The sequence below is a fragment of the Centropristis striata genome, chromosome 2 (assembly GCF_030273125.1).
Source record: "Centropristis striata isolate RG_2023a ecotype Rhode Island chromosome 2, C.striata_1.0, whole genome shotgun sequence".
Classification (NCBI taxonomy): Eukaryota; Metazoa; Chordata; class Actinopteri; order Perciformes; family Serranidae; genus Centropristis; species Centropristis striata.
The window spans coordinates 10134659-10155642 of record NC_081518.1 but is presented as its reverse complement, the minus strand read 5'-3'; the positions used below and the strand labels follow the sequence as shown (position 1 = coordinate 10155642).

General features: G+C 38.0%; 3 protein-coding genes across 8 annotated transcripts in view; 1 reads left to right on the top strand and 2 right to left on the bottom strand.

Annotated features, from left to right (window-relative positions):
• Positions 1–1260: 1260 nt before the first annotated feature.
• LOC131988508 (phenazine biosynthesis-like domain-containing protein 1) lies at positions 1261–5988 on the bottom strand. Of its 2 annotated transcripts, none has more exons than XM_059353650.1 (10): positions 5831–5988; positions 4369–4468; positions 3249–3347; positions 2909–3018; positions 2775–2804; positions 2544–2632; positions 2364–2455; positions 1799–1882; positions 1649–1711; positions 1261–1437 (listed from the first exon to the last, which is right to left on the bottom strand). In XM_059353650.1, exons 1-10 carry the CDS (start codon positions 5915–5917, stop codon positions 1313–1315), a joined length of 879 nt encoding a protein of 292 aa, XP_059209633.1. In that variant the 5' UTR covers positions 5918–5988; the 3' UTR covers positions 1261–1312. The 2 variants fall into 2 exon arrangements, with proteins under 2 accessions (XP_059209633.1, XP_059209626.1); XM_059353643.1 differs by lacking the exon at positions 5831–5988 and adding an exon at positions 4744–5776.
• A 363-nt stretch (positions 5989–6351) lies between these two features.
• Positions 6352–16911, top strand: hnrnph3 (heterogeneous nuclear ribonucleoprotein H3 (2H9)). 4 transcript variants are annotated; one of them, XM_059345788.1, is made up of 11 exons: positions 6352–6414; positions 8442–8534; positions 9051–9206; positions 9330–9473; positions 10696–10834; positions 11684–11883; positions 12495–12590; positions 13781–13896; positions 14750–14885; positions 15184–15240; positions 15834–16911. In XM_059345788.1, the coding sequence occupies exons 2-11, from the start codon at positions 8447–8449 to the stop codon at positions 15911–15913; spliced, it is 1212 nt and encodes a 403-aa protein (XP_059201771.1). In that variant the 5' UTR covers positions 6352–6414; positions 8442–8446; the 3' UTR covers positions 15914–16911. The 4 variants fall into 4 exon arrangements, with proteins under 4 accessions (XP_059201771.1, XP_059201800.1, XP_059201792.1 ...); XM_059345817.1 differs by having other exon boundaries at positions 6353–6414; positions 9102–9206; XM_059345809.1 differs by lacking the exon at positions 6352–6414 and adding an exon at positions 7404–7644 and having other exon boundaries at positions 9102–9206.
• A 131-nt stretch (positions 16912–17042) lies between these two features.
• Positions 17043–20984, bottom strand: part of rufy2 (RUN and FYVE domain containing 2) — a 28549-nt gene continuing 24607 nt past the window's right edge. For both annotated transcript variants that reach the window (XM_059345768.1, XM_059345758.1), the window contains 4 exons: positions 20763–20857; positions 20488–20536; positions 20237–20317; positions 17043–19915 (listed from right to left, as the gene is read on the bottom strand). In XM_059345768.1, the coding sequence (XP_059201751.1) occupies positions 19772–19915; positions 20237–20317; positions 20488–20536; positions 20763–20857 (369 nt within the window). In that variant the 3' untranslated portion in view covers positions 17043–19771. The remainder of the gene's footprint in view (positions 19916–20236; positions 20318–20487; positions 20537–20762; positions 20858–20984) is intronic.

The window sequence follows — 20984 nt, the reverse complement described above, 5'->3', positions numbered from 1 at the left end:
AATATTTTGTGTTGTCTTATATTTAGCTGCACTGTGTATTACATGGAAGAGCATCACAAGAGCTTTGTTCATGTCAGGTAAATCATTGATAAAGTATTTCAAAATGCCTCCCAGTGTGTGTGTTTGTTTTGTAACTTATTCTTATACTTGAACAGCACTGCTGCAGAGGCCAGAGTGGCCTGACTGCACAGATTCACTTCAGTGGTTGGTGTAAACCATCAGAGTCGAAACCTGGATCCTGTTAATCACGTTGTCGGACAGGTGCTTTAACACACACACAGCTGCACATAAATGGCACCCTCTGTGGACATTTAACACCGTAAAAAAAGTTGGGGGAAAAACAGTTAAGTCAAATTCTGTGGATTTGACTTTAGTTAAAACATTTGAATGGCTCAGGTGGTAAAGCATTCTAGATGGCACTTCACTTATGCTTGAAATGCAAAAAAAAAAAAATGAAAATAGCAACAATAATGTCTGGCAGAAATCATGACCCACTTACTCAACATAATCCACAGACCTTGTTGCAATATCAATCTAGATTGATAAACAGAAGTAAAGCTAAGAGGAAAATATGCTTTTTTTTTTAATTCGGGGTAAACTCCCTTTAACAACGTCTGAATTGTTCATATAGCTATTGGATTACCTGCAATGAGTAATGTGTCTTATGACTTTATCAAAACGACTGCTTAAGTTGTATCAGTTCCATCAGTTTGTTTGGCATCAGTACACATAGTTTTTAAACACAGATGTTTCAGTGAAGGTGGTAAATGAAGGCTGTCCAGACTTTGCTCTGAAAGGTAAACATTTTGATTTGTATTCCATGAGTTCTGTGTCTGCTGTGCTTTATGTACTGTACTCACAGCCACAGTGTGTGAAGTTGTATGTGCTATTAAGCCGGTTGAAGTGCTTATATTGCCATGAAATTAACTGTGCACATTGGACATGTGATGACTGTTGTGGCTCTATTCCACTGTTTATCATCAGGTGTGACAACTGAAAGCATCACATCCTCACATTTAGGAAGCATTGAACTGAGAAACTTGACTTTTTTGCTTTAAAAATATTAAAACTAAATATTTAATGTTTTGAAATAGGTGCCAGTTAATTTTATGTTCATCATGGGCTAACTGTTACAGCTCTAATTCAAACCGCCTCCATGGGTTGTAAATTGGTTCATAAATGTTACAACATGTGGGTTAATAATTGTAATGAATTGTTTCAATATTAGAATGAACAGTCTGGACACTTATATGTTTTGCTTTTTATTTAAACCATCTTGGGGATTTTACAATAACTGTCCCATCATTTCATTTCATTGGTCCGTAGCTATAGTGATTGTTCCCTGCAGCACAGTGACTGTCTGTCCAGCTATGTTGATTCTTCCGTCGTCTCTCACTTCTAGTTCCAGCTCGCCGCCTCGACTGGAGCACTGGTAAGCTGCAAAACACACAGAGAATAGTATGAGGGTCAGTATGGTTCAGTTTTGTAGTAATGGACAGTCTATAGTGGTAAACAGCACCTGCTATCAGTGTAATGACACATTGTTTAATGGTTAGTAAAAGACTTTGCCTCTAAGTTGCACTGGTTTGGAGTCTGACAAGTTGCTGATAAAATCTGATATTAACGTGGAGTTTGTTGAATGAAGTACCTAGCATTTTCTTCTTTCCTAGCTCCTTAGACCAGTAGCTACCCAGCACGGTGTGGGCAGAACCTGCAGGGACACAAAAGACATAAGCCAAGAAAACTGTTAGATTACATTTCACAACAGTGTTGTAGTTAGTAGAAGTAGTTGGTTTACCAGTAACAGGATCCTCAGGGATGCCATTCCAAGGAGCAAAGTATCTGGAGTAGAAGTCGTATCCTTTCTGACAGTCTGGAGATTCTAGAGGACAATGTGATTAGCAGTGTTGTGAACATCATTTTTTTATGACTAATGGGCAAAAACCTTTAATAGACTGAGATGCAAATGGGCAAAAACCTTTAATAGACTGAGATGCAACATATAAACAAATTAAAAACATGTTCCTATGGGTCTTTAAAAGTTGTTTTGATGTGTTTTTATTAATGTTATTAATCAGGGTATGTTCTGATATCTGCATGTGTGTGTATTATGCACTTTCATCATTGTTTCTGTGCCACATGCTTCAAGAAAGTGTGACGGTCTAATGCATGTGCCAGCACCATAGAGAAGCCATTCAAGCCTCCCAATTGTTGTAATGTTGTCTTATTAACCTTGATCTGTGTCTCAAACTATGCTGTGTTGGGTTCTTGAAAAACTGCTTTTACTTATTTCATTAAAAGACTCTGCATCTCTTCAATTTGGTCGCACTGTTAATTTGAATTCCTGCGTGTGGTCTGGTTACCTTTCATGGTGATGATTATTCCTTTGACTCTTCCACTCGTCTCACTGCGCTGAAGAGCAACAGGGTCAACCTTCAGAGTGCTTAGCACTGAGCTGCAGAAAACACATGCAGCGCATAAGCACAGTCACAAACAAACTTGGAAAGACACAAGTGAGGAATTTAGGAAGTTTAGATTGTAACCTGTCATGGCTATCAGCCAGTCGAACCATTAGTTTCTTAGTGTTGGCACTCAGATAAACACCCTGAATTGGATGGTTTCCAACTGCAGTCTGTATCCCACATTTAGAAACAAAGACTTAGATCAGCATAAAAACACAGGACTGTAATTATACCGACACATAATTCACATTCAGAGGGATTCAGGAGTCTGCTGTAAAAGCTGCTCTAACAGAGTGTGGGTGTCTTACTGACCTTAATGAGGTCTCTGAACTCGTTGGCATCCTGGAAAAACAGGTTAATAGAAAACATGTCAGAATAATAGCATTTTGTACTGTATGTTTTGCAAAGCTCTACAGCATTGTCCTGCTGTGTGCATCTGACTATACCTGCTGGGTCGGTGGGTTGAGAGGAAAGTCCATGATGTACCCGTCCCCCTGCTGGGCGACAGCCAGATCTCCACTCCTGGTTTCGAACACCAGTTTGGGATTCACATTTTCTAACAAATGTAATATATACACATGCAACATTAAGGTCAAAGACTAAATGACGGACTAGTTTTACTGAAGTGTTCAAATGTAACTGACTAATGTGTGTGTTGGCTAACAATACTTTGTGTTGTCTTGTATTTAGCTGCACTGTATATTACATGTAAGAGCATCAAAAGAGCTTTGTTCTTGTCAGGTAAATCAATGGTAAAATATTTCAAAATGCCTCCCAGTTACTTACTCTTATACTTGAACAGCACTGCTGCAGAGGCCAGAGTGGCATGGCCGCACAGATTCACTTCAGTGGTTGGTGTAAACCATCGGAGTCGAAACCTGGATCCTGTTAATCACGTTGTCAGACACACACACAGCTTTAACATGTAGTCTGCACATAAATGACACCCTCTGTGGACATTCAACACTGTACTATGTACACTGTACTAAAAAAAGTTGGGAAAAAACAGTTGAGTCAAGTTCTGTGGTTATAAAGGGTGACTCAGGTGGGTTGTTCGATCCTTGGCCCTGGAAATTGAAGTGGCCCCGGATAAAAAACTGAACCACAACTTGCTCCCAAAGGCTGTGCCACTGGTGTGAGTGTGTTTACATTACTTGGGAGCATTGTGACCTTACCACCAATATATGAATAATTGTGTGAATTGGTGATTTCAGACTTGTAGCCCTGAGTGGCTGTTAGACTAGAAATGTGTAATACAAATACAGTCCATTTACCATTAATTCAATAGATTCTTGGGCTGTGCGTTAATGACAAACATTCCTCTCTGTGCAGTTCTACCAGTGACTGTATGCTGCATTTTTAACTGACAGCTCATTGCATTGTTCTTCTCATTCCCAACAATGCAAGTCTTAGCTGTGTGTTCAACATTGTTACCTGTCAGACTGCTGAGGACAGGTGTTTTTTTCTGAACACACAGAGGCAAAATAACCTGAGAATATCTTTAAAAAAGAAAGTTCACACTAGAATCAAAAATACATATTTTCCCTCATAGCTGTTGTGCTCTTTGTAAATCTAGATTGTTTTTGTGTATTTTCAAGCATTGGTGATATTGGCTGTTGAAGTCTGCCTTCTCTTGAATATAATAAAACTGCACTTCACTTGTGGTGCTCAAAGCACTGAAAGAAAAAAAATCAACAGAAATGTCTCTTTCCACAAATCATGACCCAGTTACTAAAGATAATCCACTTTTGGTAAAAGACTGTAACAACATTCGGGTTAATTACTGTAATAAATTGCTAACCTGTCCCGGACTGGTGCATTTCTGTTGAATCAATCTGACAAATCTGAACTGATGATCAATAATAAGTTATGGTATGGTAATATATTGAACCCTGTATGATCTGACCTGTGGTAAAGTTGTCAGAGGGATTGATTCTGGTGATGAAAGCTGTTTCTGCCAGATTCATCTCTGCTGCTATCCTCTGATACAAGTCATCACTAAGCTCCTGTTAAAAACACATACATCATATACATCTTTTATTGTGACATGTTTTCATTGTACATCGAGCTACATGCACATGGATGGATAGATTTTTTTTTAAAAGTCAGGCTTTTTAAACTACAATAAACTTTGTTATCATGTGACTTATGAGCGACAAACACTGATGAAATGTGATGTCCAATTGATCAATTAACCATTGAACAATCAAATAAACGTTGACACCAAACAAACAGCAACCCTAAATGTCTTTGTGTATATTTTTTATAAATTCTTACTCACATGCATAAGTGGACAAACCGCCGCAGGGTTTCCCTTGAAGCGTAAATTAGTGAAGGCGTCTAACGTGAATACAGGAATCTCCATCATAATTAGACAAAATGAAAAAATGGCTTGAAACAAAGAGTCACAGTTGACCCGCTGCTGCCGATGAAATTTAGACCCTGTGTGTCCCAGACCCTTTACGCCCCTCAGCGTCACCTCTTCACTAGTTGACGGATTTTCTACCTTTATGTTTTCAGCGGCAGGATTATAAAGACTCTTCGTCACGTGCTCGAAATGAGTCTGTAATTGCCTTGAATATAGGCCCATAAGCGCTGTTTACTCAATAAAAACATATGAACAATATGAAAAATAACTAGCCTATTTTTCACTGTGCATAGATAGGCCTACCTGAAAATGAAATAATTGCTCCTTATACTAAGAAATGGACACAGTCACAATATTCCGAGTTCCACATCCCCCCTCTCTTAAAACACCTACAAAACGTTTATAATAGAAATAAAATTCTCTTTGCATATTCAGCATTTACAGTTGGTCAAATCAATTCACCCTGACAAAAACAGTACTGGCACAAACTACAGGCTAGCCTGCTGTATATATTCTACAACATAGGGGATGCAGCTTCATTTGTGCGTGTGTTGCTTTTGTATGTTATTATTATCTTATTGTTTTAAAGTTGCCATATTTTGAAGACGTAAAATAAATATAAACTAATTGCACTTTTTTCTACTTTTTAAAGTTACTTTTATTTTGTAATTATATAATCCAAGTTATATGTAGTGCATTACTACCACACCATGATTACAGATGATAAAATGTACAAACATGCGTTTTCACTCATCCTTCCATAAGTTTATTCATATTCATATTGGTAATATTATTACTACATGGATGCACATGGATGGATTTTTTTTTTTTAAGTCAGGCTTTATAAACTACAATAAACTGTGTTATCATGTGATTTATGAGCTGAACTTTGATGTCCAATTGACTAATTAACCAGGGAACAATCAACCAAACGATGACGCCAAACAAACACCAAAACTTAAAGTGTAATTTGTATATATTTTTATGCATTCTTACTCACATGCATAAGTGGACAAATCGCCGCAGGGTTTCCCTTGAAGGGTAAATTGGTGAAGGCGTCTAACGTGAATACAGGAATCTCCATCATAATTAGACAAAATGAAAAAAAGTCTTGAAACAAAGAGTCACAGTTGACCCGCTGCTGCAGATGAACTTTAGACCAGGATTACAAAACGCTTCGTCACGTGCTCGAAACGAGTTAGTTATTGTCGTGATTTTTATTGATGTTTTCTGTTTTCTGGGCTGTCTATAGCTACTTTTCTTTAGTAATTACTTAATCCCAGTTATATGTAGTCAATTAGTACCCTACCCTGATTACAGTTGATGAAATTTATAAACATGAGTGAAAACTCATCCTCCCATAACTTCCCCATAAGTTTATTATTATTTATATTCAGAACTATATTATTATTATTATTATTATTATTATTATTATTTCTGTTTTTGTTGGATTGTTATTTTTATTTTATTTTTGATTACATGGTCAAATCTCGCGAGAACATACCTGAGCGGGTTCGCTGCTGGTAACGTTGGTGACACCTGAGGCTCGGGACAGGAGCAGGAGACCGGGAACGAGAGGGAACTGTGAGATCATTTAATCGTTTTCAGACATTTGTCGCGGATGTGCAACACATTGTTTTGTCTGGGGAAATGTTTACATGCCCACTGACAGCGTCCGGTCGCTGAGAATTTCACTAGTGTGCCCAGTACGTTTGACCGCTGTCAGTGTCCTACAGTTAGCATTAGCTGTTAGCATGCTAGTGTGCTAATATTAGCACGTCAGGCAGAGCGACGTTAGCATCATTGGGGCAGCCGGTGTTATGTCCTTACTGGTTTCCACACTAACTGGTTGCCGTACTCGTGTGTGCAGCTGTTTTCTGCCTCATTTAGCAGATTCGTCGCATATTTAATAAACCTATACAGTCATATAAATAATGATTAGACCACCCTTGTTTTCTCCTTGCTTTCTTGTTCATTTTAATATCTGGTGCAACCAAAGGTACATTTGTTTGGACAAATATAGTGATAACAAAAAAAAATAGCTCATAAGAGTTTAATTTAAGAGCTAATATCGAGACATTTAACATGGTTTTGTTGATAATTTTGGTTATTATCAAGAAAAACATGGAAACTGTCTGGACATCAGTTCTTCAATTTAACTTTTATGAGCTATTTTTGTTGTTATCGTTATATTTGTCCAAACAAATGTGCCTTTTGTTGTATCAGGGATTACAATGAACAAGAAATGGAAGAAAACAAGGGTGGTCTAATCATTATTTCCATGACTGTAGAGGTGATGGTTCATAAACAACTAAATTGTGTCGCAGTGAATTGGAATCCAACTCTAACCGAACTTGCAAACATTATATTTTCTGCTTTCTTTTTATGTATAGGTGGCTGGTGATGTAGTGTTCACTTTAACAACAATATAATCCACGGTAGATAGGAGGTGCGACCTTGAAATCACCAGTTATACGTTTAATAAATATGTTACGAATCTGCTAACGGAAGCAAAACACAGCTGCACACACCAGTACGGGAACCAGTTAGTGTGGAAACCAGTAAGGACATAACACCAGAATACAGGCGGACTGTATTTATTTCTGTGTCGACCTTCAAAGAAGTAACTTTACTAAAGATACATATACCTTCTACTTGTTAGGGCATGTTCGGAAAAAATGTGTCAGTGAGTGGAAGTTGAACTGTGGTGACGTTAGCCAGCAAGGCTCTTGGTTTTTCCAACACTTTAAGACACAGTTGGAAGGAGGAAGTAACACACGTTAGCTTATCGTTGACTGTGACAGCAACAGTGAGGTATGAAATATCGCTAAATTATTAGATATTTCCTACAGACTATTTGTTGTTGCGTTTATCATTCTGGGTACACTGTTTTCGTCTCCGGGTATTGTTAATTTTCCTACAGATTACAAAACAGTTGTTTATCATGCCAGCTTCCTGCATTTACACAGTATTAAACACTGAGGAGGACATCTGTAATTAATCATATGCAAAGTAAAAGTTGTCTTTGCTTTTCTTGCCACTTTCTTTGCTACTCCACTACATCTCAAAGGCAAATATTGAACTAGTAGAAAAATATGATTTTTTTAATCAATGGATTAGTAATAATCCATATATATATATATACACTCTAATATACTAACAGTACAACAGTCACACATACATGTTTCTGCGTTTAGTCGTTTTACTGTTAATACTTTACATACATTTTCCTGATTATACTTGCATACTTTTACTTGAGTAACATCTTCAATGCAGGACATATTTAAGTTTAGTGATTTTGCTTGAATAAAGGATCTTAATGCTTACCACTTATCATCATTAACAGTAAGTTAGTGAATGCAAGACTATGAAGACATTTGTTAATGATTAGATATGTTTTGCAGGGGTCATCAGATTTTGTCCTTAATTTAGACTTTGGGCCACGGGACACCACACACTCAGGAGCGATAGGAGGTCAGGGGATACAGGAAGCACAGCGTTATTTATTGATGACTTTGTGATAGGCTTAGGCCAAGTGTCTGTATCTTTATAATATTATTATTGAAACAGTAGTTAAATTTGTTTCTGCTGTGTTGTGGTCTCTGTGGCAGTGAGGATGTCTTTGAATGAAGAGGGTTATGTGGTTCGGATCAGAGGACTACCGTGGTCCTGCACACAGGAGGAAGTTGCCAGTTTCTTCTCTGGTGAGTACACACACGTGCACACACACAGCATGAACAGTGTTAGTAAGTGTAAGAGTTCGATTGCACATATAAACAAACTCAACAATCTAGCTTAATGTTGAAATTGTGATAATGTTTAACAATTTATCCATCATTGTCATGATAATGGTTTTAATGTTTAATTCAAGTGAATATTCCGTACTTTTTGCAATGTGTTGAGAAATGTAAACATAAAAACATGGTAACTTTAAAGCTGCACTGCCAATCCAGTCTGCTTAGCATTGCAATATAAATAGTTTTGTGTTGTCACATAAGCGTAAGTGGAATCTAGCTGCCTCATTAACATTGACTTTGGGGCTGTGTTCAAGAGTCTTAATTGACTCCTTTAACTTGTCTTGTTTGATGCACAGACCAACATGTGTTTTTTTCAAACTTTTCTGAGTTGTTACGTCATTTCAATGTTCATATTTCACATGACTCCAGAGAGCTTTTCCCATAGTTTGTAAGGACATCTCTATCAATCTTACTTACTTACAGACTGTGAAATTGTTGGGAAAGTAAACGGAGTGTGCTTTACCTACTCTAAAGAAGGCCGTCCCAGTGGAGAGGCATTTATTGAGCTGAAAACGTCAGAGGATTTCAAGAATGCCCTTGCCAAGGACCGTAAATACATGGGACACCGATACATAGAGGGTAAGCAATATAACAGATAACAAATGACTGTTGGACCAGTGGGTGTTTACATGTATTGACCTTCTCTCTTTCTCCAAACAATTTCGCATTACGTATGTCCCCATCTGTCTGTGTCTGACTCAGTGTTCAAGTCAAACCGTAGTGAGATGGACTGGGTGCTGAAACGTAGCGGTCCTGCTGACTATGACAGCTGCAGCGGCTGCATGCTGCGACTTAGAGGCCTTCCCTTTGGCTGCAGCAAGGAGGAGATTGTTCAGTTCTTCTCAGGTACATGAACATTTAAACTTTTTTAAAATTATTAATGAATTGTACTGATATCACAACATTTATGTTAATATGAGGGATTGTTTTTGCAGACACATGTAGTTTTTTGACTTGTTGACAGCACAGTGTAAAGGTGCTGACAAAACAGCAGCCAGCTTTTAAATGTGCAGAATAGCATCTTAGTTTATAGTGCACGACAATCAAATGAGACAAACCTACTAAAATAAATGTCCGATGCATGTAGGCTTTGCATATATTTCACTCATCTCTTGGTCAATATTTACATACAGCCCTGTGTCACATGAAATGTCTCCTTCCAAAGTGGAACAACAGTGAACTTTACACTTACTTTGATTGTATAATGAAAAATGCACACTACTGCCAGCTGCACTTTGACTGGTGCGTTCCACTTTGCTGATCAACCCCATAACAACTCACCACAACATAAGCTTACGATAACATTCAAAGTGCATTTTTCATATTCTCCAACACTTGCCAAATCGTTTCACATTTTGTATTTCTCTCATATTACAAAGTGGCATTAATTTGACTTCTAGTCAGACTCATGTCTGTGTGTCAAGGCCCAAATGTCTAGTGTGTGTTTGTTCTTGTAGTATAGTTATACTGTTTTTACCAATGTGTCCTCCTTATGAATTGTTAGTATGCCTATTAACTATTACTTTAGTGCTTTACTTTATTTAGCATTGTGTGCTATATGACTTGATATCATGCCTCCTTAATGGCAGTAAAAGATAGGATGGGCTGGGCTGGTTTGGCTGACAGGAGACAGTCCCATGATGCTGATCTGGGGTCCGATGGCAGCCACTGGCAATGGCATCCTTTATTTAAGATAATCAACACTTGATAATTATTATCGGTCAGTGTCACTCAACAATAATATATGATGATTTTGCCAGTGACCTAAATTCAGGTGTCTATCAAAGATATCTTTTTTTGTATTATTCCACTTTGATTTTTATAGCTGCTGACTCCAGGCCAGTATGTGTTTAATTCCCCTGAAGGGCACCTTGTATAAAATTAATCCTCTGAGATGCCCCTTTTTAATGCAGTCTTATGAGATACTACAGCTGATATTTATTTACCGTCATGACATGCGTATATTAATCCTGAAAGCTCCAGTGATGCAGTGGGTGTTGTTCTATCTATTCTATACATCTATCAGTCTACCTACCGACCTATGTATTTATGTGTGCTTGGGTTGAAGGGTTGAGAATCGTGCCAAATGGGATTACTCTGCCAGTGGACTACCAGGGGAGGAGCACAGGGGAAGCCTTCGTGCAGTTTGCCTCAAAGGAGATAGCAGAAAAGGCTCTGGGGAAACACAAGGAAAGAATAGGGCACAGGTGGGACAGACGGGAAAGGGACGGGCTGGACTGGGTTGGGCTTCTGTTGCAGTATTTAATGGGTGGTCATATTAGAGTAATTATGGTGTTAATGGGATGGGTTCTGTAATGGTTGAATGATAAGCATGGGTTGGTGTGCTATAATAATTATGGTAAAACAATAATAATGAGGGTAATTTAATTGGGTGGGTCATGTGATATTTATTAAAATGATAATGGGATGTGTTAAATGGTTACAATGGTGTTATGTTGAACAATGGAATAAAAGGTCATGTATCTAATCTGTAAATTAAAGGTGGTTTGAGTATTTTATGCCATAGACAGGTTTGCTGTTGGTCGTCTAAGACCTGGGAGCTCTTTTAATTGTGTTAGAGCAACAATGCGGTATATTAGATAATTTTATTGGCGCTTCCTTTATATTCTTTTATACATACATCTTAAAGATAATTTACTATGGAAGAGGGGATTAAGCGTAGAAATACAGCAGAGGTTAGTCAAGGCAGCCTCTACCATTAAAGCATCAAACGTCTTTCTGCAGTTTTTAATTTAAAATGTTCAATGCAACCCCTAAAAGCCCAGTAAGGACTTTCTTTAGTTTTATAAAAACAGGTGAGCTTGGCGTAGAAGTCCTTTACTGCAGCCCTAAGCCCAGCTAATGCTGAGAGTTTGTTGAAGTTGTTCAGTCATTCAGACACTTAAACTACTTAGACAGCTATTTAGATTATATGTTTTTGTGTGTTTATCTTCTCACTTGTAAATCATGTCAATGTTTGTAACCTGAGCTAAGCCATTTCTACTCCTTAACCCTCTCCTCTGCCCCCCTCCACCCATGGGCCTTTCATATTGCAGGTATATAGAGATCTTTAAGAGCAGTCGCAATGAGATCAGAGCCTACTACGAGCTGCCCCGCCGGGGGATGGGAGGCCAGAGACCGGGGCCCTACGATAGACCCATGATGGGGGGGCCCAGGGGTGGGTTCTTTGGTCCCGGGCCTGGCCGTGGTGGGGCTCTGATGGACACCATGAGGAGTGGAGGGGGCTATGGAGGAGGTAAGCAGCATTCTCTGTTTTTTGCATACAGAAATATTCGTGACTGCAAATGTGTCATTTGGAAGGCTATGTTTTTGGTAATGTATAGTAATCTGAGAGGTAAGACAGGGCTCACTACTGCTGTTATTTAGAAGAGCAGTGTGTTGTATTTAGTGGCATCTAGTGGTGAAGTTCCAGTTTGCAACCAACTGAATACCCTACTGCTCACTCCTCCCTACAGTGGGACAGTAGTTTCAGTTGACTATAAAATAGAGTTATTATTGTACAACATTTCTGCCAATAGGTCCCCTAAGTCCTACATGCTGTTTCTGTATGTATGATAGAGATGTTTGTAAGTTCTAGCTTATTCATTTCTTCTTTTTTTTCCACTTTTTCACAAAATGATCTGAAAAGAAGAAAAGCCTAAACAATTTGAAACCTACAGTATACATACAGTCAGCTGAATAAAACAGATAATACATTTCTAATTGTGATATATTTTAGAAACCCTTTCTGTCGTAGTAAGTTTACCATTCAACTTTTTCCACTCGCCCACACTTAGTGTCATTATTTAAAGGTTTACTATCCAGATGGTTTGATATTTATTTATGTTAATGTTTGTGTGTGTCCAGGTTACGGTGACTTTGACAGCTACAATGGTTTCAGCAACTACTGTTTTGGCAACGGCATGTTTGATGAGCGAGTGAGAGGAGAGAGGGGAGGAAGAGGTAAAGTCCAAAATGTACAGGATGTCCATAAAGTCTCTTTACAATTACATTTTTTTAACAAAGGCAGTTGATGAGATATTGTAATCAGATTTGTTGTATGTACTCAGTGGTTATCAAAGTTTTTAATCACATTGCATTTGTGTATTTTAGGTACTCTGTTGATGAAATAGGCAGCAGTAAATGAACCCCAATAAAAATGGCTACTCCTCAAGAGAAGGCACAATGGGTTTCATGGTTTATTGAGACAAATTCGGATATGCAGACTCAGCGAAACTACAGAACTAAGCATGGAAGAGATCCACTGTCACGTTGATCAATTTGTGCATGGGACATGAATTTCATGGAGACAGGGACAGTGTTGGATAAAGAGAGGAGTAGCCATTTTTATAGGGGTTCATTTGCCACTCCCTATTTCATCAACAAGATACATGAAATACACATATACAATGTGAGAAACATGTATATAAACAACCAATCTGATTAAGATACCTCATCTATTGCCTTTGAAATAATTTTTTTTTTATTGTAAAGAGACTTTATGGACACCCTATATTGACCCTCTAGAGCAGGGATGAGCAACTGGAGGCCCGGGGGCCGCATACGGCCCACGCCCTCACTTGAAGTGGCCCTCAGTACAACTACATGCATTTGAGCATGAAATCTTAAAAGTACAGTGTAAAAATGCCCAAAATTACTTCTTGCAATTAATGTTGGTCTGCTGTTCTTGCACTGAAAAAAATCACAGTAAGTAGTTATTTCTTATTTGCTTCAAACCTTTTGTATTCCTATTTATACTGTTATACATGCATTTGAGCATGAAATATGTTAAGTTACTGCACTGTAAACATTTAAAATTGCAGTTTCATCATATCTGGTTAAGTGTACAGCCCAATATGTGGCCCTGTGGTAGTGTCCATGAAAAATTGTGGCCCCCTCCAGCATTTAAGTTGCCCATCCCTGCTCTAGAGTCTGGCATTTAGAAATGCCGAATAAATGTTTGACAGTCTCATTTTAAAGAGTTTAGCATCTCTGCTGAAAGGCTAACATATGTATGTTTCCCTATATATGATTTTCTTTTTCTTTCCATTGTCAACTAAATAAAAAGTGGATATGAAAAGATTACTTTTCTGTTTGACATCACTAAAGGATGCATATGTAACCTGTGGATGTATCTGTGTGTTTTGGCTCAGCGATGGGAGGCCACGGTTACGGTGGTCAAAGTGATGTTTGTTCAGGCTTCCACAGCGGCCATTTTGTCCATATGAGGGGATTACCTTTCCGTGCCACAGAGGGAGACATCGCTAAAGTAAGAGCATACATGCACACAAACACACAATCAGACCACACAAATAAAAGCACAACGTCAGCAGTAAAGGCGGTCCTTAATGTAGCTCAGGACGCATTCCTGTACACGCTGCGGAAAGAATATGGACAAAGGGGGCCCAGACCACGTGCGAATCAGATCACATACATCTTGAGTGTGTTCACACCTGTTCTTACCTGTCCACTTGTGATTGGATAGTGACTTTTATTATTTATTTTAAGTTTTTCAAACAATGGGGCTCTCTGCTGGGTATCTTCAGTCTTTAAAAGCACTGAATTCTGTTTCCTCTAAAAACAAAGCCTTAAATTTGACTTACAAAAGTCCTAGACATGTTTTTTTCCTGCTGTAGGCAGCGATGTCAGTTTTTTCGCTGTTGGGAGTAGTTATACATGTATAAAGTGGGATTACTGTAACACTGGATTGTGCTGCACTGTCAGTACTGCTAGCTACAGCATCTAGGAAGCTCATCAAGTGTTGATTAAAGCAAAAACTTCAAAGCAGTCATTTGTAATTGGTTAATCCATCTGTCTATTGAATTAAATGAATTACTTCATTGGAAATTATTGATATATTATCTGGGGAAATACAGAAAAAGTCAGATAATGTCATAATAAATTATTACTGGTTTTCCATCATACTTTCATACTGGATAGTTTGATTGTGAACAGGTATTTAATTCTATATGCTCAAATAAAAAGCTCTTTAACTTGATAAACACTGCAGAAACTCTGCAGATATATATAATGAAAAACTTTGTGACTATTGGACATGATCTGTCTATGCCTGCCTGCTCATGTGTATATATTTGTATGTACATCTTTTTCTGTTTGTGTAGTTTTTCTCTCCTTTGAATCCACTGAGGGTCCACATTGATGTGGCTCCTAACGGCAAGTCGACTGGAGAAGCAGATGTGGAATTTCGCTCCCATGAAGACGCTGTGGCAGCCATGTCCAAAGACAAGAACCACATGCGTACGTCCTCCCTTCTTCCTCTTCAGCTTGTCTGTAGTAATGTTGGTTCTTGTGAAACTTTACCTACTGTACGCTATGTTCACAACACGTGCTGATAAGTGGATCAGTTACATTGTAGAACCAGAAAAAAAGTACAAATTCAAAGATAACCTGACAGGGTTTTCCATGGTTGACTTGGAGTCAAGCAGGTTTTAATGTTGGGATTCATTTTTAAAAGATAATTAATTTAATTTACATGAAAGAGCACAAGAAACAAAAGTTATTCTATATAAATGATGGATTTATGTTTTCTCCACAGAGCATCGCTATATTGAGCTGTTTCTTAACTCAACAGCCAGTGGAGCAGCTGAAATGAGTGAGTTTATCAATTTTTTAAGATGAGTAGGGTATAAATAAACGTTGGATATTAGCTCATTTTATAGTTTTAAGTTCACTGCAAAAACAAATATACATATTTCTTCTTCTTACTTGTAGTACTATTTATCAGTCTAGATTGTTTTGGTGTGAGTTGCCTTCTCTACAATATAATGAAACCAGATGGCACTCAGAGCGCAAAAAATGCAGTCTCTTTTCAGAAACCATGACCCTTTTACTCAAGATAATCCAGTCTTTGTTGTGAGCCACTTTACAATCTTCTCAAAAAGACTAATTTGATACTACTAACTCACCTGCACTAGCTAATGGTAAAGCTAAGCCTAAGGACACCATTAATGTTTACATCTTGTGCTGTTATGAGCTCAAGCCTCTCGTCCATTAACAAATGCATGCTTCATTCTGCGTGTTATAATTTTTCAACACTTGGCAACTTGTACCAAAACAATTTCGATTGATAAATTGCTCTACAGGTAAGAGGAAAAATAGGCAGTGAAAAGAAAAAAACATACCTCATTCAGTTCTAATTCCTTCCATCATATTTACACTGAGCTCTCTTTTTGAAAACCCTCACAGGTCGTGGTGGCGGTGGTTATTATGGTAACTCAGGAGGGGGCGGAGGCTCACGGAGCGGCGGGCTGCGGGGTTCATACTGATGATGTCATCCCACTCTTCCGATCCATCCTGACGCTTGTCTCATGTCTCATCAGGCCACATTTACTCGATTACTTTTCTAAGCAGGAGAGCTGATCTGAAGTCAATTTTAACAGTCGTTTCTTTTTATTGTGGGGATTACCAAAACTTCACTTCAGCACAGACCAGAAATGACCTTAACAAGCTATAATAACACCATTCCTAAACGCATATGAAGAACAAAGTAAGTCATTAATATTAAGAAGTTGGCACTGAGCTTGGTAATGGGTCATGTAGGAGATTTCTTGTTTGTTATTGTAATATAGTTTTACATGAAAAGTTAATTTTCTCTACTTTTCTGATTAAGAGAAATCAACACCTATTTATTTTTTAAAGAGTTTTAAATGACATTGGAATGTGCTGTTTTTTTAAATGACTTTATTTGGATGCACTTTAATTTGTCTCGTTTCACATCTCGCTGTTGGCTGGAGATGTTAGTCAGTGCAGACGAGACAGAACTTCATTGGAGGAAATAATTATTTTGTGGCACTGTCAGGACCGGGCATGGTCACTTTGAATCTAATCAGTTGACTAAAACTTTGTATGAATGATGTATAGAGGTAAATGATGCTCTTTAGGTGGTGGGAAAATGAGCAGCAATGTGAAAACATTATAAGCATCTCTAGGAAAGAAATTCTGATTTGAAATGTAAAATAAGTTTTTTAAATGTTTGTTTATTCTGGTTTAAACATTTTGAGCAGAACATCTGACCATCCTGTAGTATACTGACTCAAACTGGATTTCAGATCAGCGTTCCTGCTTTGAAAAAAGTGTGATAAATTGTGAGCCAGTGTGTTTTTTATGAATGTTTTCACAGTTCATTACAGAATTTAAAACTTAAGTTGAATATTATATTCTACTCTCAAAGAGTGGACGTAAAATAAAGTCTCTATATTTGAGCTGTGAGATAGCTTATGCAGCTGTTGTACATTTTGCCTAATAAATTTTATATTTAATTCTCTTTCTGTCTCGACTGACATCACTTTTAAAGAGGTATTTGTATCAAGGTTGTGAATACATCTGAATAATGAATAATAAATTAATCTTCGATATGAGGTGTGTAATCAAGAGACAAACAGCAGTGACAACGTGAACGTTTGCGATGTGATTTAATCAAACTGCTACACAGTCAAGGCAACGTACTGTTGGCAATAGAGTTAATATTAAACTGGCAGGATTTAGTAATCTAAAAGGGCCACAGTGATATCAACATTATGTATATACAACACAGTGGTACCAACACTGTACACGTCCCATTGAAAGCTGGGAGCTTTATAAGAGTGACACTGTACAAAAAGGTTTCAGGCCTGGGTGCATTTCAGAAACATTTGCCTAAAGTACTTAATGATGATATGATAAATTGGTGCGTTTTTAAATATTGGAAACAATAACAACACTTGTGAAATGAACCCAGGCCTGTTTTATCTCTTCATGGGAATGAATACTTCCAGTTCTTGAAAAGTCGGGTTGTAAACATTGTTTCCAAGTACAAAACCAGAATGTGCAGAGGAACTCATATCATAACCCGTCACTGAAGACTGCACAGTCATCAGCTTTAGTTTGACAACACAAGTACTAAAAAAAGGAACAAAAATGATTTAGAGTTCCGAACTTTCCCTCTGAGGAATGGAGCAGCAGTAAAGTGTGGTTCTTCTATAACGTCTCCATCTGCACTAATCACAACTCACTTCAAGTGAACTGGGAAAGCTTTAACAAGTTCCCTGGACTTCTGAAAGTAAAAATGAATGTGCATAAAACACAAAATGAAATATAAATACTCTTAAATCCATCTATATTACAGGTAATACAGGATTGGCAAGTGTTTAAACATACTTTGTGGCTGTGGTGTCAGAAGTGTGTAACACTCAAGTCTGTTCTTAACGACCACTATCTAGTCAGTGAAGTGATCATGTTGTACACTAGACGTCAGGGGTTGAGTTCAGAGATCAGATAAAGAGCCAGTTAGTCTGATTTCAATCTGTCACCAGAGATGACGACATCTGTTGCTCTTCTTGGTCCGTAAAGCAGCAGCCACTGCATTAGTGTCTCCAACTTGCAGTGAAATGTGCCTTTAATCTAGACGGCTTGCTTGGCTAGTGTAGGCTAGTGTTTAGTGCTACTATGAAATATTGTAGATTCTCGCTACAGAAATCCTCTCTGTAGAAATCAAGGGCTCATTTTGGCAACACGAGAAGCACAAGTAGGTTATATTCACTGCACTTACACAGGCACAAACAGCACCAACAATGTTTTTTTTAAAAAGGAGAGAAACTTTCAGTTCCTCTGAAAGCCCCATGGGGAAGTCTAGTCTGGTTGTAGTGTCAGCAGAGCAAACTCTGCTCAGAGCTGTGAGCGTTCCTGGAATCAGTTTGCAGAAATCAAAAACCGGCACAGAAAAAATGAGATCAGTTCTGATTTTCTCACAGCCAACTACAGCTGCACAATTAATTGAAATTTGATCAAAATCACAATATGGACTAGTGCTATATCCAAATTGCAGATGATGCAATATTTGTTTACGGAAAAATGTGTAGGAAGGAGACAGTGGATATCAAAACACTGGAATACAACTGCCAATATTTTAATGACTACATTAGATTCAGAAAAGCAAAGTTTCAACCCAACAGGGTCTTCATCAGTCCAATGACAAAATAATGTATATTTGGGCAGTGAGCAGCAAGCTGTATTCTAATATGTGGATATCCATTCTCTTCTACCTTCACATGTACTGTTACCCAGCACCGGGCCTAAAGACAGATGTGCACACTCTGCAAAAAGTGTGAAAAAAATACCATTAAGTATGAATTAATTTTGCAGTGCTGCAAAATGTCTACAAATCATAAGAAAAAAATATTTGTTGGGTAAAGATCCTCGCAAACTCTCTGATCATTTAAATATATTTTCAATGAAAATAAGAACAATGACGCAAAAAAACATAATTTCCTCTAATATTTTAAAATTTATCACAACTGGACATTCTTTTCCAAATCTTGTAGCCCTAAAGCCAATTAAACAGAAATATATCCAGTCTATATTTCACTTTAGTATCCAGTAGAGTTGGATTTGATTGTTTGTGCCTGTGTAAATATTTACGTTTGTGTTTATTTCACACCACCTCAGAAGACAGTGCTTTGCAGTCAGACTCACTAACAAGGCCACGATACTGTTTGTATAAATTATATAATCTCATCTGTTTGGCTATACAGTTTGAGGCTTGTGCATGCATTATAACGATGCAGTACTACATGAGACTGGAGGTTTGGTTGAGGATCTGCATTTAGATGCAGCAGTGCTCATCACAGTCAGTGCAGTTTCACTTTCAGGTCTAAGTAAAGTCATTTCTCCTTTCATAGCAGAGCTGTGTGTCCCCAAACAGTTCACATGACTCCCTCCTTCAAATTCAATGACATCTAAGTTTACTGTAAATGGTTTCCTTTGTATAACTGATGTATATTTATGATATATAATGATTGTTTATGACATTAAAGCAGACCAAAGATTCTCCCTCCTTCAATAGTTTGCTTTGACAGCCTCCTCCTGTGTCTGATTATAAGAGACGGTGTGTAAATGTATACTGCAGAGCATCTGCAAAGTAAGTAGTGACAACAACAAAGGCGAGTCAGAATGATGCCCCTCATTCTGTCTATGAGGGACTTTTTTTTTGCCTGTACATGACGACAAATTAAATGTAATAAATGTCTATTTCAAACAGTGCTGAGAGATGTTGGGACATGGATCTTACAGAGGTCTGGAGGGTGGGGATGTATGAGTCTGATCTCGTGGTCAGATTGTTTGCAGCAGAACAGCGGTGTGGGGCTCCTTCACGTTGGATTGGAGGAGCATCGCTGAAGGAGGAGCGCGTGGCAGGTGTCACAGACTCGGACTGGTTTCGGCGAGGCGGGCAGAGGGAGCTCATTGTCGGAACAGCTGTTACAGAAAATCTCCCCACAGTTCCTACAGTGGTGCTGCAGAGAGAGAGTTACAACCACAATTACTACACGCTGTCATGTTTGGTGCATATCAGCTGCTGAGAGAACCAACTGCTGATTTATCTTCTGTCCACCAAGTAATGAATTATACATTATACACACATACTTGGGTCTCTTTGAGGCTAAAGTCATAACTGCAACCTCAAAATCTAAAATGGAAAATGGATGTGGATTACTAATGTCCTCACCAAATGTCAGATGATTTCAAGTGCTAGTTTTTATCACATATGGATTTCAGATGTGGGAACACAAAAGTGGAAATCTCCATTTCTTATTTGTGGTCATTAGTTGACTGACCTTTCGTCTTGAGATGGAGAACTCCTTCTCACACAGCTTGCAGTGGCTGGCGTCCTTGTCCTTCAACCAAACCTGACCCCCCTGCAACAGCATGACACACTGAATCTCTGTTTCACCCAAACTTTACATTATAGACATCATCAAACATCCTCTACTTTCCCTACCTGCTCTTTCATATATATATTTTTTCTAACTGACCATCTAAGCAATTGACACTTTTTCACTATCTCTATATCTCACTGTTACTTTACCTGAAGAGCTTTGTTGGCTTCTTTGATGTCCTCAATCTTCAGTTTGGATCTGATGATAAAAAAAAATGCTAGTTATAAAGGAAATAAATAAAAACAACCTTTTTGTCTTTTGTCACCTTTCCCTCCGAATCAAAGACAAAAACAGTAAACATATTAGTAAGAAGTTTTTTTTAATTGATTTGAGGATTTCAATTTTTACACAGGACATTACGTAAGGTCAAAGGCCTTTTACCATCTTTTATGGTGCAGACATTTTTTAATGAACGAATACGTACTCGCTCAGTTTGGAGCCTAGTTCCTCCAGAGCCTGTTCTTGGTCCTCACAGATGGTCTTCAACTGAGTGTTTTCATCCTGGAGACGATGGAACTCCTGGGAAAAATAAATAATTACAAACACAAAACAACAACAGTGGACATGTATCAGATTAAAATAGATAATTTTCTGCGAAAAATAGGTCTGCCAAAGGGAAATACTATGAAATAGCATGTTATACTAT